The sequence below is a fragment of the Henckelia pumila genome, chromosome 2 (assembly GCF_033568475.1).
Source record: "Henckelia pumila isolate YLH828 chromosome 2, ASM3356847v2, whole genome shotgun sequence".
NCBI classification, from domain to species: Eukaryota; Viridiplantae; Streptophyta; class Magnoliopsida; order Lamiales; family Gesneriaceae; genus Henckelia; species Henckelia pumila.
Genome location: NC_133121.1, coordinates 22,760,844 through 22,775,631, shown reverse-complemented (window position 1 = coordinate 22,775,631; position 14,788 = coordinate 22,760,844). Strand labels below are relative to the sequence as shown.

General features: G+C 42.6%; 1 protein-coding gene across 1 annotated transcript; it reads left to right on the top strand.

Annotated features, from left to right (window-relative positions):
* Positions 1-9,621: 9,621 nt before the first annotated feature.
* Positions 9,622-10,258, top strand: LOC140877362 (uncharacterized). The gene is made up of 2 exons (XM_073280898.1): positions 9,622-9,628; positions 9,783-10,258. Exons 1-2 carry the CDS (start codon positions 9,622-9,624, stop codon positions 10,256-10,258), a joined length of 483 nt encoding a protein of 160 aa, XP_073136999.1.
* The last annotated feature ends 4,530 nt before the right edge of the window (positions 10,259-14,788 follow it).

Here is a 14,788-nt window from a genome sequence, read left to right as displayed (position 1 = left end):
AGCAAATTACGGCCCAATTATAAAGTCAACATGGTCCAACCTGATAAATCACCTGCTTCTTTACGCAATTGATCTGTCCTCATAGTTTGATCTGCTTTCTCGCTCCAAGATCCAAACTCTTCGGACAATCGATCTGACTTCTAATCAAGTCCCAGTACTCGAGCAATCGGTCTGCCTGAGCTCATCCAAAGAACTCATCTGACCATCACCTTCGATTTGATCCCAGTATTCGATCTGAACATGAACTCGTCTGATCATTGAACTCATCTGGTCACTGTACTTTGATCTGATATCTTCTCTATTCCCATTCAATCTGATAGAATCACACTTCAACAATCTCCACCTTGATTCTTTCAGGTTGAATGCTGCTTTCCAATCTAGCCTCCTTTGGCTAATTTTCAATCACCCCATCAACTAAGTCCAAACATTTCTTGAACTTAGCGTACGACAGTGACTTCGTCATAACTGCAGGGTTTTCTTCTGATGCTATCTTCACAAGGATCACATCTCCTTTTTCAGTCACATCTCTGACGAAATTCATCTTCACATCTATGTGTTTCGATCGTTCATGATAGACTTGGTGTTTTGTCAAGTGTATTGCACTTTGATTGTCACAGTGTACTACAATTTGATCTTGTTTCACACCAAGCTCCGCTATCATTCCTTTTAACCACAATCCTTCTTTTATGGACTCGGTGACAACTATGAATTCTGCCTCAGTGGTAGAAAGGGCAACCACTGACTGTAGATTAGACTTCCAAGTGATCGTTGTGCCATAAAAAGTGAACACATATCCAGTCAATGACTTTCTCGTGTCTAAGTTCCCAGAAAAATCTGAATCCACATATCCAACCACCGGATCAATTCCATCTTATGAGATAGATGAGAATGCATTTCAGAGTTTCCCAATGATATGTACCTGGATTAGCAATAAATCTTGACACAACACTGACTGCATATGCCAGATCAGGCTTACTACACACCATTCCATATATGAGACTCCCCACTCCACTAGCATATAGAATATCATCCATCTTCATCTTGTCTTCCTCACTTTCAGGTGACTGATTCGCATATAGCTTCAAATAATGTCCCATAGGGGTCAAGATAGTTTTTCTTGACTCATGTTGAACTTCAGAACTACTTTCCTCAAATAATTCTTTTGAATCAGATGAATCTCTTGCCTTTTTCTGTTTCTCATTATGTCCATGCCCAAAATCCTCTTTGCTTCTCCTAAATCTTTCATCTCAAACTCTGAGTTAAGCTGTTGTTTCAAGGATGATATCTCTATCCTACTTTTACTTGCAATCAAAATATCATCAACGTAAATCGGTAGGTACAAGATAACCTGCTTTTCATCCTTCTTAAAATAGACACATATGTCATATTGGCTTCTCACAAAACCAACACCAATCATGAACTCATCAAACCTCCCGTTCCACTACCTCGGACTCTGCTTAAGCCTATACAATGATTTCCTCAATAAGCAGACTGTTAAGCCTTAAACGCATACAAATCTCGAGTTATGAGATTAATGTTTTTAATGCATTAACAAGTCTCATAACATTATGTTTTGATGATTACAAAACTCGGTTAATTGTTACTAACCATTTAAAGTGAGATTTTGCAGATTATATTTATTGACAAATAAATTATTGGAAGTTATTTTGAAGCTATCAATGTATTTATGAAGTCTCATATTGCTCATATAATGAACACAATGTTATATGGATGCCATGAAACATTGTTATGAGGATATGAAGAAAAGGACAAGAAGAAGCCAAAATTATGAAGCAGCAACTTCCGAAAATTAATGGAAATTTTCTATGACTCAAAATCAGATCTCCACTCGTCATAATTTAGATGAGGATGTGTTAACCAACTGTCCAAATTTGATATCAATCCAACAACCATATTGAGAGATATGATTTTTTCAAATATGCTGCACAGTACCTACTTCTGCAAGGAACGGAACCATAAAGATTCAACTTAGGAAAATAACTGGGAATGGTTGAGACATACAAATCAAATCTCCACCAATCAAACTCCAGACAGGATTTTATAAACCTTATGTTAAAATTTCAGATCAATCCAACGGAAGGATTGGGAGATATGAATTTTTCAAATGAGTCGCGCAGAACAAGAAACGAAAACATGATGAAGTGACTTCCAAACATTACTGGAAATGTTTGACTCAATCAAATCAAATCTCCACCGTTCAGAATGAAGATTATGATGTTTGAAAGCCTCAGTCAAAATTTGATATCAATCCAACAGTTATTTTGTGAGATATGATTTTTCCACAAAATCCGCTCAGTGCTGGGGAAGCAGGCAGCAGCGCCGAACACTTTTTTGTCTACTCCTTGACTTCCCAACACACGCTCCATGCACCAAAATCAGATTCAAATCCTTGCCAACTATAAATATAGGCTTTCCAAGGTCATTTGGAGACATCCCAACTCATTTCTTCTCTCCTTTGCAAGCAATATTCTTTCTATCAAAATGTTTGTGTGATATATTCAAAAATCGAGAGTTGTTTGTAAAACTCATTTGTGAGTTGGTTGTGTGATTGTTGTAAACACTTGAGTGTGAAGCTAAGTGTATTGTACAATTGTTGTAAACACTTGAGTGTGAAGCCAAATGTATTGTGTTGAGGCTATCCTTGGAGCCCTTAAGGCCAAGTGTTCGAGTTGTATCGACGCGGTGATCGTGTTGAGATGTACGGCTATCCTTGGAGCCATCAAGACCAAGACTTTGAAGTACTAGTGCATCCTTGGTTAATCGATCTTAACCAAGAAGGGGAGACGTAGACGATTTATCGTCGAACTTCCATAAACATATCCTATCTCATTTATCGCTTTATTTATTTTACGCATTTATTTACCGCATTAATTTTTTATTGCTTTAAGTCTTTCGCTTGCGTATTTGCATAATCACTTTAAATTGCTAAAGTTGCCAATAGAACCTAAATCCCCCCCATTAGGTTCTATCACAGACCTTATTCTGTGTTTTCTGATGTATGTACCCCTTAGGTTGTTCCATATAAATGGTTTCTTCAAGGTCACCGTGTAGAAACTCAGTCTTCACATCAAGCTGCTCAAGCTCCAAGTCGAGCTGGTTCACCAGTGGTAACATAATCTGGATGGGACAATGCTTCACCACTGGAGAATAGACTTCATTAACATCTATTCCTTCTACCTGACCAAAATCCTTTGCAATCAGTCTGACTTTATACTTGATCTGATCTGTACCAGGATTTCCTTCCTTCTATTTATAGATTCATTTGCATCCCAATGTCTTCTGATGCTTCGGTCTGTCTACCAATGTCCAGGTTTGATTATTTTCAAGTGAGTTCATCTCTTCATTCATAGCTTTTATCCACTTTTTTTTTATGTTTACTAGCCATAGCTTCATCATAAGTATTCGGCTCTAAGTACTCCACCTCCTCAGATACTGTAAGTGCATACCAAGCCAGATCAGCTTCACCAAACCTATTAGGAGCTCTGATCTCCCTTCTGGTTCTGTCACTTGCAAGATTATAAGTACTCAAGTCCTCTTTTGGATCACTCTCTGCCACATTCTCATCTTGCATATCATCTGACCCTGTATCTGGCATAGAAGACTCCACCTCAAATGGTAGTTTAAGATTCTCACTGATCTGACTGTCCTTTCCATCTGAATTCATTTTATATCCCAGTTTGGTTTCATCAAACTTTACATCTTTGGTGTTGAAACACTTTGGGCCTCTTACTCCAGGTTCCAAACTTTATAACCTTTCACACCATCTGGATACCCAATGAATATACATCTGATTGCCCTTGCTTCCAACTTGTCTTGTTTCAGATGAGCATATCCAAGACATCCGAATACTCTCAAGTTCGAATAGTCTGCAGGTGTTCCACTCCACTTTTCCATTGGTGTCTTGAAACCAATTGCACTGGATGGACACCTATTGACCAGATAGCACGCAGTAGATAATGATTCTCCCTAGAAGGACTTAGGAAGAGAAGCAGTGATCAACATACATCTGGCCCTTTCCAGAAGAGTTCTGTTCATTCTCTCTGCTAGGCAATTCTGCTATGGTGTTCCTGCCACTGTTCTGTGTCTGGTAATGTCTTTCTTCTTACATAGCTTTACAAACTTATCTGTTAAATATTCCAGTCCATTATCTGTTCTCAGGTGTTTCACTCTTCGATCACTCTTGTTCTCAATTGCCAACAACCATTTTCTGAATTTGTCATAAGCTTCATACTTAGTCTTTAAGATGAATATCCATACTCTCATTGAGTAATCATATATTAAAGACATGAAGTACCTGCCTCCACCATGAGTTTCTGTCCGAGAAGGACCCCATAGATTTGAATGAATGTAGGGCACTGGTTGCTCAGTTGTGTGACTTCCTTGACCAAATGCACTCTTTTTGATTTTCCAAGAGCACAACTATCACACAACTCCAGTGATTCGATCTTATCTTCATCCAACAGACCATGTTTAGACAGCTCATGTAATCCCTTCTCACTTACATGTACAAACCTCAGATGTCATAGCTTGGTTATGTACTGCTATTCCTTAATGCTTGTTGTACTTCCTATGATTGTCTCACCTTGTAGTACATATAGGAGGTTCCTTTTCAAAGCCTTCATTATAACCAGAGACCCTTTAGACACTGAGAGAGTTCCTGCTCCTGATTTGAATGAGTATCCTTGAGCATCAAGTGTTCCCAATGATATCAAGTTTCTCTTCAACTCGGGCACATACCTCACATTAGTGAGTACTCTGTCAATCCCATTATGCATCCTTATTCTGATATTCCCAGAGCCTTTTATTCTGCATGATTTATTGTTCTCCAACAGTACCATGCCCTGATCTGATTCCTCCAACTTTTCAAACCAGGATCTTATAGGACACACGTGGAAAGAGCATCCTGAATCTAGTATCCATTCGTGGTTTACATCACCTTTACAAACCACCAATACTTCTGCTGAGTCATATCCATCTGAAGCTACGACCAGAGTACCATCTTCTTTGGGTTTTTCTTGTTGCTTACTTTTCCTTTTAGGACAATCTCTCCTGATATGCCCAACCTTATGACATGCAAAGCACTTCAAATTCCCCAAATTTCTGTTCTGGTATCTTCCTTGACTCTTCGACCTGAATTTTGGCATATACTTCTCATTGGATGTCCTCTTATCACTTCTTACCCTTACCATAAGTCCATCTCCATGTGATTCAGTATTTGTGTTTGAATTTATCTGAAGTTCCTTGGATTGAATAGCAGACATGACTTCTTCCAGAGTTATCGTATGTTCTCTTCCATAGAGCAAAACATCCCTGAAATTTTTATATGCTTTAGGAAGTGCATTCAGAAGTATCAAAGCCCGATTTTCATGCTCAAGCTTTACATCAATATTCTCCAAGTCATCCAATATCTTGGTGAATTCTTTGATCTGGTCTTCAAGGTTCTTATCATACTTTATCACAAAAGAATACAACCTCTGTTTCACGTATAGACGGTTAGCCAGGGATTTAGTCATGTATAAATTCTCAAGTTTAAGCCCCACAGCTGCAACAGATTTTTCTCTCGCCACCTCTAGAAGAGGTCTACCACCCAGACAGAGAATAATCGCACTGTGTGCTTTCTCGACTAATTCATCCTTGTTCTTTATTCATCGAACATCTTCTTCTTCTTAAGAGCTTCCACCAATCCTTGATGTATAAGGATTGCTCGCATCTTAATTCTCCAGAGCGAGAAATCGTTCTTGCCAGTAAACTTCTCAATATAAAATTTCATTGGTCCCACAATCTTTGCTTAGTTTCCCACAGACGACGCCACTTGTTAGGAATCAAACAGAACAAACTTGATATGCCAAGAAATTTGAAAAACAAACACACACAACAATAGAAAGAACACAATCCCAAATAAAAAATCGCGCAACACAGATCGAACACCAACGCACGCGAAAACGATTTAAACAACACAAGTATTTACGTGGTTCGGAAAGAAATTTGCCTACGTCCACGGAAGAGCAACATAACACTTTTATTAATCACGAACAGAAGAAATCCAAGCTCAAAACTAGAGCTTATTACTAAACCAGATCAAAAAACTCTAAAGCTAGATCCAGACACAGTTCAAGCTTTTTATCCTTGAATTCTTCCCGTCACAATCTACACCCCAGTTCTCTCCTCTGAATTCTCTCTTTTCTTCTCTCTCAAATATTTTCTGGAGGTTGAAAAATTTGTTTTTATGTTATGTTCGTTACGGCCAGCTTCCATCTGCTTATATAGAGAAATAAATCGACTTTATTCTTGGGCTTTAGGTCAGCAACTTACTGCCCAATTATAAAGTCAACATGGTCCAACCCGATAAGTCAATTGCTTCTTTATGCAATTGATATGTCCTCATAGTTTGATCTGATGTCTCGCTCCAAGCTCCAAACTCTTCGGACAATCGATCTGACTTCTAAGCAAGTCCCAGTACTCGAGAAATCGATCTGAATGAAATCGTTCGAAAAACTCATCTGACCATCAACTTCGATCTGATCCCAGTATTCAATCTGACCACTGAACTCATCTGGTCACTGTAATTTGATCTGATCTCTTCTTTATTCTCATTTTATCTGACAGAAGCACACTTCAACAGAATAATCCAATGAAAATGATCTACTAAAGTTTAAATTATGGCGTAAAAGAGGTATCATTATCTTGTCATACATGCATAGATATCATTAGGTGATTTTCAATTTATTGGGTGACCAAAACAAAAATAAAGGACACTTGTTTTATTATTAATAGGGTTATGGCCCCCAAACACAAAGTACACACAACACGCCACGTTACTTTAGAAAAATGTATGTCTTCTATAGATTTTTCCAAGGAAAACTTAAGGCGGTGCTCCTGCTCCATCGTTTGGAAGATCTACCATTTCAGATTTATCAAAATAATGGATTAATTTAATATGTGTTTTCGTGTTATGGTTCTAATTTATGATTCTCTGTAATTCGACATAAATAATCCGATGTTTTACTATATATCTCTAACACTATAAATTTCCTAACCACTCGTGTCTAGATCCATACTGTAGCATTTTGAATTCTGATTGATATATATATGCCCTGAAATTTATATAGCTTATTAAATGCAAATACTTCAACTCTAATGAAAATAATAATAAATCGCTTACAATTGTGCCCATTTAATGTTTGAATATCCTTATTACTCTTTTTTTTATGATAATATCCTTGATACCCGGAGAAAAAAACCACCTCAGCTCATCGAAGACCCTAAGATAAAAGATTATCCCTAATCAAACTAGGACCGGGTCGGGAGCTCGGCCAAGCTTTCCCACCATGGTTCCCAGCTTGGGTCGGGAGCTTGGCCTCCAGAGCTCGGCCAAGATCCCCCACCATAGTGCTCGGGTCGGGTCGGGAGCTCGGCCAAGCTCCCCCACCATGGTTCTCAGCTCGGGTCGGGAGCTCGGCCAAGCTCCCCCACCACAGTTCTCAGCTCGGGTCGGGAGCTCGAGAGATATGGCCAAGCTCCCCCACCATGATTCCCAGCTCGGGTTGGGAGCTCGGCCTCGGGAGTTCGAGAGCTCCGCTCGGCCCTGATGTAAGTAGGGAGTTAGCTTAGTAGATTGGTTCGGAAACCTTGGTAAGCTAGCTAAGATGTTAGGATCATCGTTTAGGGTGAGTTCAGGGGTTCAACAATAGCTCACTCATACGACTCCATGGAGAGCAGCAATATAGAGTCCTAGTGATGACAGTTCAACTCGGATAAAATGTACACGTCAATATTTCCTTTGTCAAATGAGATTCAGACGATATCTCCACCCATATATTCGGGATCGTGATCCCGAGATTCTTGGGTTCCTGATAACGAATATAAGCGTAAGATTCGGAGCCCTCTCCTATAAATACCAGATTTACTTTCATTATTTGGATCCTAATTTTCACTTGAGTGCACATACCACTCACTATATTTCGCTATCCTAGCATCTGACTTGAGCGTCGGAGGGGATACGCCGGAACACCTTCGACCCCCCTTTACACTCTTGTTCGTGGTTTTAGGCCAGCAGCAGTTCATATTTTGTTGGAGAAGTTTCGTCAACTCATCCAAGGAGATCAATTTATTGAGGTATATCAATTGGCGCCGTCTGTGGGAAATTCAAGCTAAGGCATAGATATGTCAGGAAGAGGAAGAGGAAGAGGAGGAGGGAATGTGGCGGATATGACTGTAGATCACCTTAGCCAGTTCATCACTCAAATGGTGTAGACAGCCATGAGTCAGAATCCACCACCTCCTCCACTTCCACCTGGAGGTCAGCCAAACCAAATGGATGCGGTGTGGGAGGAGATCAGAAGATTGGGTCGGCAAGTCGGAGGTCGGCCTGGGCCTATACAGAGGGAAAGCCCTTTCGCCCGGGCTATTTTAGATGAAGAACTTTCTGCAAATTTTAAGAAACCCACCTTAGAGGATTATGATGGGAGCTCAGAGAGGAAAATTTGGGAAGATTTGAAAATGCAGCCCCGCTGCATAGGTATTCGGATGCAATTAAATACAGGGTCTTCCTCACTACTCTGGTGAGGTCAGCTCAGCAATGGTTCAACCTCTTACAGCCTGGTAGCATCCGAAGTTTCAACGACCTCAGCTCAGCTTTTTTACACCAATATGCGAGTAGCAAGAAATATTTGAATACTTCTCTCAGTTTGTTTAATCTGAAGCAGTTTGAGGTAGAACCCTTGAGGGAGTATGTTCAACGCTTCAATACAGCATCTCTGGAGGTACCTACTGCCACTGCCGACACCTTGGTAAACTCTTTCACTCAAGGGTTGAGGGGAGGAGAGTTTTTCAAATATTTGGTCAAGATGCCTCCTTTGACTTATAATGAGCTCCTTAGTCGAGCTGAGAAGTATGTGAATTTGGAAGATGCCCAGAGGCAAAGGAGACAGGAAGGAAATTTTGGAAGTAAGCCAAGTAGCAAGTTAGGAGCAAAGGCAGAAGGGAAGGCAGAGGTAGGAAGGAAGAGGGTTGCATAAGAGATGAACAGGGCTAAGGGACCCTACCCTTACGTACCACTCTCAGTAAGCCTAGAGAAGGCATATCGGTTGAAGCAGAGGAGTCTCCGCTTTGTGATGGTGGAGGGAGTTATTTACAAGAGGTCATTATCTGGGCCTCTTCTCAAATGCTTGGGTCCTAAGAAGTCTAGCTATGTTCTCAGGGAGATACATGAGGGGTGCTGTGGCAATCATTTAGGCTCTTACTCTCTAGCCCGCAAGGTGCTCTTAGCAGGATACTTTTGGCCTACTATTCTAAAAGATGATCTAGCCTTGGTGACCTCTTGTGACAGTTGTCAATGGCATAGCAGACTCCAGCACCAGCCAGCAGCATTTATGAAAGGGATAGTGGCTTAATGTCCCTTTGACCAATGGGGAATTGATATTGTAGGTCCTTTTCCTCCAGCCCCGGCTCATAAGAAGTTCTTGTTGGTTGCTATTGATTACTTCTCAAAGTGGGTGGAGGCGGAAGCCCTGGCTCGCATTACGGAGGGATAGGTCTTAAAGTTTTTATGGAAGAATATAGTGTGTAGATTTGGAGTACCTCGGAAGCTCATTTATGATAATGGGAGGTAATTTCAAGGAGATCGGGTGCAATCATGGTGTAAAGAGATGAAGATCCAACAACACTTCACCTCTGTCCATTATCCCCAAAGCAATGGTCAGGTAGAAGTGACTAACCGATCTTTAGTATCAAGCTTGAAAGCTTGCTTGGGAAAACCCAAGGAAATTGGGTGGAGGAGCTCCTTAGTTCTCTATGGTCATACCGTACCACACCCCGAATTGGGACCGGAGAAACTCCTTTTAGTCTGGTGTATGGTAATGAAGCCGTCTTACCAACAGAGATTGGAGAAGAGTCAGCTCGGGTTATTTTTTATGATGACAAAAATGGAGAAAAGAGGATGGAGGACTTAGACTTTGTGGAGGAGAAGAGAGAAGCTGATTCCATCAGAATGGAGGCGTACAAAAACAGGATAGCTCGGTCTTATAATCGTCGAGTGCGCAGGAAAGGATTTCAAGTGGGGGATTTGGTGCTCAAAAGAGTTCAGGACGTGACTGTGGGGAAGCTGGATCCTAAGTGGGAAGGACCATACAAGATGGTGATGAGGCTCAGCTCGGATGCTTACTACTTGGAGGATTCAAAGGGGAAGATGCTGAAGAGACCTTGGAGTGCTTATAATTTACGCAAATATTATTCTTAAGATGTTGCAAGTACAATTTTCCTTTAAGTTGTAATTCATGCAAGCTACATTCTACTTTTATCTACAAGTAGATATTTTTTTTCAGGAATATTGATATAAACATGCCTCAGCTCACTACCTTAGTCACGCCTCTTAGGCCACTGACTTTGGTTCAGCTCACTACTTTATTCACGCCTCTTAGGCCCCTGACTTTGGTTCAGCTCACTACCTTAGTCACACCTCTTAGGCCCCTAACTTTGGTTCAGCTCACTACCTTAGTCACGCCACTTTGGCCCCTGATTAAGACCAGTTCAGCTCACTACCTTAGTCACGCCTCTTAGGCCCCTGACTTTGGTTCGCTTCATCGTCTTAGTCACGCCACTTTGGCCCCTGATTAAGACCAGTTCAGCTCATCACTTTAGTCATGCAATTTTGGCCCCTTATTAAGACCAGTTCAGCTCGGGAGCTCGGGATATCGGCCATGACCCCTCACTATATTTCCCATGTTAGGTTGGGAGCTCGGCCATGGGATTTTGGGAGCTCGGCATAGCTATCTTGGTATAGTAAGCAGCTTGGCTTCTGGAGCCCAGCTCGGCTAGGGAAGCTCAGCTCGGCCATTGAAGTGGAGCTCAGCTCACCTTCGGGTGTTAGAATTATCCCAAGTACTTATTATGCCTCCCACGGGGAGCTCAGCTCACCTTCAGGTGTTAGAATTATTCTCAGTACTTATTATGCCTCCCTCGAGGAGCTCAGCTCACCTTCGGGTGTTAGAATTATTCCCAGTACTTATTATGCCTCCCTCGGGGAGCTCAGCTCATCTTTGGGTGTTAGAATTATTTCCAGTATTTATGATGCCTTCTTCAAGGAGCTCAGATCACCTTCGAGTGGTGTATTTTTAAAGTATTTACGATGCCTCCTCTCAGGGATATCAGCTCATCTTCAGGTGATGGTTTATTTTAAGTTTATCATGCTCCCTTCGGTGAGCTGAGCTCGCCTTTGGGTGTTGAAATTATTTCAACATTCATTCTACCTCATCGGGTTAGCTCGGATGTGGTTACGAAGGGAAAATAAGAACATTCATTAAAAAAATGCGTGTTCACACCAACAGATACACAAAATTTAATTGTTTTCATTTCCCCCCTCCCCCTCCTTATCCTCCTCGCCTGTGGCCGAGCCCAGGGCATACTTCTCCATATTCTGAAAGTCAAAAGGAATCCCTTTAAGAGGGCAGCCGGCCTCCTGGAACTGCTTAGTGCATCCTTCAAAACCTATAGCCAGATAGCCATAGGCTTTTTCAGCAATTGTGTCCATGAACTCCTCTGATTCCACGAAGGCCGCCTTGAAGCCCTCTATTCCTTTTGCTATCTTGGCTCGAGCTCCCTCTAGTTCCTGGGTGGCTTGGCCGAGCTGATCCTGAGATCCCTTGAGCTCTCCCTGCAGAGCCTCCTTTTGAACCTCAGATATCCGAAGGTCATTTTTGTGATTCAGCCTCTCCGTTTGGAATCCCATCCGCATCTTCTCCATCTAATCTCGGAGATTGGCCACTTCCTTGTCATAAGCCAGGTTAAGGTCCTCTATCTTCTGGTTCAGCTCAGCAACGAGAGCTTCATAACCACAGGTGTCCTTAATGAGTTGTTTTCGAGCAATGGAGGCTCGGAGAGACACCTCGGCATTTAGGCCAGCAGCCTAACATAGAAAAAAGATCAATTAAACATGGTTAGGGGCTGAATGTAAAAGTGCTGAGCATAAAGTAAGTAAAATCTAGATCACCTCAGCAGAAGCAGTGTTCGAATGCTGCAGGAGCTCAAGCCATCCAAGGCTTTTAACAAAATCAGCATCGGCTTGAGAAATCATATCACGGAGTACTGAGCCAGATTTTGGAGTCGGGCCCACTCCCACGATCCGGAGCTCATCATGGTACATGTCAAAGAAGTTGGATCGACACCGCACCTCGAGAGTTTGGGGTTTCTCTGACCTGACCTGCCTCAGGGGAACCACCTCAGGAATGCTAGACTTCCCAGACTCCAGATCCACCACCTCGGGGAGGGACTCGATGTAGCATGCCTTTTTGAACCCTTAGCAGGGGCCGTTGAGGGCTCAGATATGGCAGCAGCTTGGGGCAAAGGGGCTTTTGATTTGGCTGAGCTCCCTTCATCCTTGCCTCCTGACGGGGCAACTGCCTTCTTCTTCTCAAAAAGTTTCTTCATGGCAGCGTCCATGACTTTTTTTTTCTGGGTAAAGAGGGGGGAAGTTCAGTTAAATGATAATAATAACAATAAATTGGAGCAAGGCCGGGGGAAGGGCTATACCTCACCTTCTCCCTATGGCCCTTTGGTATCCTGTGAACAGTTCCCCCTGTCGGAAGCCCGGGGCGGGAACATGCAAGAGGGGAAGAGTGTCCCTCCATCGGGAGCATATATCCCAATCATCCGTGGGGTGAACAAAAAAGAAAGATCTCTTCCAATTTTTGTTGGAACTGAGAGAACCCTTGAAAAATTTGCAATTGGGTCGACATGAAAAATAAAAAGGGCCCTCCTCAGAACGTTTGGGGAGTAAAAAATTACAGATGGTGAAACAACTCACTTCAAAGCCTAAGGTCTTAAAAAGAACTATGAAGCTGCAGAGAGTTCGGAAATAGTTAGGGGTGAACTGCCCTAAGTGGAGCTCATAATAGCGGCTAAGCTGTTGAAAGATCAGAGGGAGGGGAAACCTCAGCCCGACTTCCAGCTGATCTATATAAAATGTGTAATAGCCCATCGGGGGCTGGTCAGCTCGGTCATCCAGGTCAGGGATGATGAACTTCTAGTCCTCGAGAGCGTGGGATAGAGCTCTTATTTTCTCCTCATCCGAAGCGTCTAGCTCAAAGAGGTACAGCTCATACCACGGTACCACGGGGGCCTCGAGGTCATTGCCCAGGTCATCATCCCTAGCCGAGGCCGATGCGGGAGCAGGGTCCTTGCCCTTAGGCTCTCCTGCTGAGGTGATTTCAAGAGAATCATAACGATCCACCTCAGCAAACACCTCATCCGAGCTCTCAGCATGAGGGGGGTGAGAAGCCATTAAAATAAGATAAGTACCAACTTACGTAGGAAACTCGGAAAGAGGGGAGGAAAGGGTAGTAAGAGATTGAGGAAAGCTCGGGAGTAAAAGATAGAGAGAGAAAATATGCAAGGGGAGCAAAAGCAAAAGTGAAAATTTTTTTACAGCGAAGCCTATTTATAGAAAACTCATATCAATTCAGGCCGTTGATTTTAGGACAGATGGACGGCTCAGATTCTCTGGAATTCTAAAAGTTACCGTTGCATAGTACTTGTCAAAATGACAGCTGGGCTTGGCGGGGCACCTCAGCTCGGCCTTCGCTTAGGGTCATCTCCAAAACGAATTTCGAGTCTTTGACCTCAGTTCGAATTTTGGGGGGGGGGGGGGGGGGGGGGGGACTTGTGATACCCGGAGGAGGAAACCACCTCAGCTCATCGATGACCCTAAGATAAAAGATCATCCCTAATCAAACTAGGACTGGGTCGAGAGCTAGGCCAAGCTTCCCCACCATGGTTCCCAGCTCGGTTCGGGAGCTCGGCCAAGCTCCCCCACCATAGGGCTCAGCTCGGGTCGGGAGCTCGGCCAAGCTCCCCCACCATGGTTCTCAGCTCGGGTCGGTAGCTCGGCCAAGCTCCCCCACCATAGTTCTCAGGTCGGGTCGGGAGCTCGGGAGCTTGGCCAAGCTCCCCCACCATGGTTCTCAGCTCGGGTCGGGAGCTCGGCCAAGATCCCCCACCATAGATCTCAGCTCGGGTCGGGAGCTCGGCCTCGGGAGCTCGAGAGATCGGCCAAGCTCTCCCAATAGCTCAGGAGGAGCTATTGGTAAGCTAGCTAAGATGTTAGGATCATCGTTTAGGGTGAGTTCAGGGGTTCAACAATAGCTCACTCATACGACTCCATGGAGAGCAGCAATATAGAGTCCTAGTGATGGCATTTCAGCTCGGATAAAATGTACATGTCAATATTTTCTTTGTCAAATAAGATTCAGACGAGATCTTCGCCTATATATTTGGGATCGTGATCCCGGGATTCTTGGGTTCCTGATGAGAAGATAAACGTAAGATTTGGAGCCATCTCCTATAAATACCAGATTTACTTTCATTATTTGGATCCTAATTTTCACTTGAGTGCACACACCACTCGCTATATTTCGCTATCCTAGCATCTGACTTGAGCGTCGGAGGGGATACGCCAAAACACCTTCCGGCCCCCCTTTACACTCTTGTTCGTAGTTTCAGGCCAGCAACAATTCATTTTTTGTTGGAGAAGTTTCGTCAGCTCGTCCAAGAAGATAACTTTATTGAGATATATCAGTTTATTTAATGTTCGAATATCCTTATTACTCTTTTTTTATGATAATATCCTTATTACTCTTTTTTTTTGACACATATCCTTGTTACTCTTAATTATTCACAAAAACTCATACTTTTATTTATTCGTATTTGTATGTGCCCAAAATATATCTATATAAAATTATTTTATATTTGATAAATGAAATTGTAACTGAAAATT